At 60.3% G+C, this 2032-nt stretch overlaps 1 protein-coding gene across 1 annotated transcript; it reads left to right on the forward strand.

Annotated features, from left to right (window-relative positions):
• The first annotated feature begins 309 nt into the window (after positions 1 to 309).
• On the forward strand, positions 310 to 1665 carry LOC149355908 (uncharacterized). Its single transcript, XM_089576216.1, has one exon. It carries the CDS (start codon positions 310 to 312, stop codon positions 1663 to 1665), a length of 1356 nt encoding a protein of 451 aa, XP_089432342.1.
• Positions 1666 to 2032: the final 367 nt, after the last annotated feature.

Here is a 2032-nt window from a genome sequence, read left to right on the forward strand (position 1 = left end):
CTCATTAAGATTCTCCATCAACTTTGCCTACGGTTTCCTACTATTCTAACCTTATTCCACATCTCTGCTTTTCAGCCACCAATCCTCCAATCGCTTTTTGCTGACTTCCACTGCAGATTTATTTACACTGCTGGCACTCTGCCGGCGCCACCTGGTGGCCGAACCTTGTCTCCAGGCGCGTGGCCGCGCGTCGTCTTCGTTCTGCATGAGCTCGGCGGTTCGGCGGGCTTCGTCCTAGGAAACGCTGTGCTTCCCGCTTTTCTGCTGCGTTTGTCGGTGACATTTGGTGGAGGTGCTGGGTACCATCCCATGTACGCTGACCCCGACGACAGCCGTGACGCTTCTCCCCGACCCGCGGACGCCACACCCGTCCACAAAACGAGCCGTCGCCTGCGAGGCCTGCAACCCGAGTTCGATCCACTAACAAGGCCTGTCAGAGCGATGACGTCCACCACTGGCAGCCAGACAGGTCAGTCCTCCGGCAGTGCCCCGCCGTGCGTCCTTCTCGCACCTCGGTCGCCACCATCCTTCCACGGCGACCGGTTTGAGGATGTAGAAGACTGGTTGGCCAATTTTGACCGTGTGGCCGCATTTAACCAGTGGGACGACGAGCGGAAGCTGCTGAATGTATATTTCGCACTGCTCGACTCGGCGAAAACGTGGTTTGAGAACCACGAGGCGTCCTTTTCCAACTGGGCAGCTTTTCGCCGTGAGTTGCTCGCCACATTCAGCTCGAGCCAACGGAAGGAGAACGCTGAAATTGCCCTTCGCTCCAGGTCACAGCAGTCCAACGAGAGCGTGGCCATGTTCATAGAGAACATGACACGCCTCTTCAATCGGGCCGACCCTACCATGCCAGAAGCTACAAAGGTGCGGCACCTTATGCGTGGGGTGAAGGAGCAGCTGTTTGCTGGCCTCATGCGCGACCCTCCGCTAACCGTCGCCGCCTTCGCCAAGGAAGCTACCTCCATGGAGCGTTCGTTGCTGGAACGGAGCGCCCAATACGGCCGTCAGGCAAATGTAGCGGCCACTCAATACTTCGCGCCCTTGCCAGGCCCCGGGGATGAGGCGCTGCGAGAGATTGTACGGAGCATTGTCCGCGAAGAACTGCGACACCTCCGCATGGATGCTCCGTCGGCAAGTATACCTTCTACAGGGGACGTCATCCGTGACGAAATCCAGCGCGTGGTGCAGCCACCACCAGCACCACTACCGGAGCCACACGTCATGTCCTACAGCGATGCCCTACGCCGACCTGCTCCCATGCCGCAAGAGTTTCGCCCAGTTGCCGGACCTCGAACATCCCACCGTTACGTGCGCCCCGTCGAGCAGCAGGAGAACCTGCGCCCTCCTATCAGCAAAGCGCACGTGTGGCGCACGCCCAACGACCGTCCGCTCTGCTACCACTGCGGGGAGCCTGGTGGCCATATTCTGCGGCATTGCCCGTACCGGCGTATGGGTTTGAGAGGATTCCCGCCCGACGCGCCTCGACCTCGCTATGGCGAAAGACCGCTGGACATCGACGAGTACCTCGCTGCTCACGTGCTGCCCCCGGCCTCGCAGCAGCGCCAATCGCGATCGCCATCCCCGAGGCGCTTTGCTTCGCCCAGTCGGCCCTCAACATCTGGTCAGTTCAGACGCACGTCCCCTCGCCGGGAAAACTGAAGACGGCGTCCTCCGGGGGTAGGGCCGCCACCACTGTACAGAGTCAACAGCCTCCACCCTACGATTCGACGCCGCTGCCCGGGGGGTGGCGACCCGATTCGACGACCTCTCCGACGACCTCACCGACGTGCTGCGAACGATTAGTTTCATCTGAATTTTTTGTAACCGCCGACAGTTATCAAGTGACCGCACTCGTCGATACCGGCGCTGATTTTTCTGTGATGAGCAGTCAACTCGCCACGACTCTCCGTAAGGTTCTGACGGTGATCAAGTCTGGGTGTGGAGCCCGATCCGCTTGCCGGGGCGCTCTGAGAAGCTTCTTCGCCGTTACTTCGGTCCCTACCAGGTGTTACGCCGCCTCAGCGCG

Source organism: Amblyomma mixtum, chromosome 3 (assembly GCF_055824585.1).
Source record: "Amblyomma mixtum isolate Tamu chromosome 3, ASM5582458v1, whole genome shotgun sequence".
NCBI classification, from domain to species: domain Eukaryota; kingdom Metazoa; phylum Arthropoda; class Arachnida; order Ixodida; family Ixodidae; genus Amblyomma; species Amblyomma mixtum.

Bases quoted from the DNA above. Each gene is read 5' to 3' on its own strand.
- LOC149355908 (XM_089576216.1), top strand. From the start codon at position 310: ATGTACGCTGACCCCGACGACAGCCGTGACGCTTCTCCCCGACCCGCG.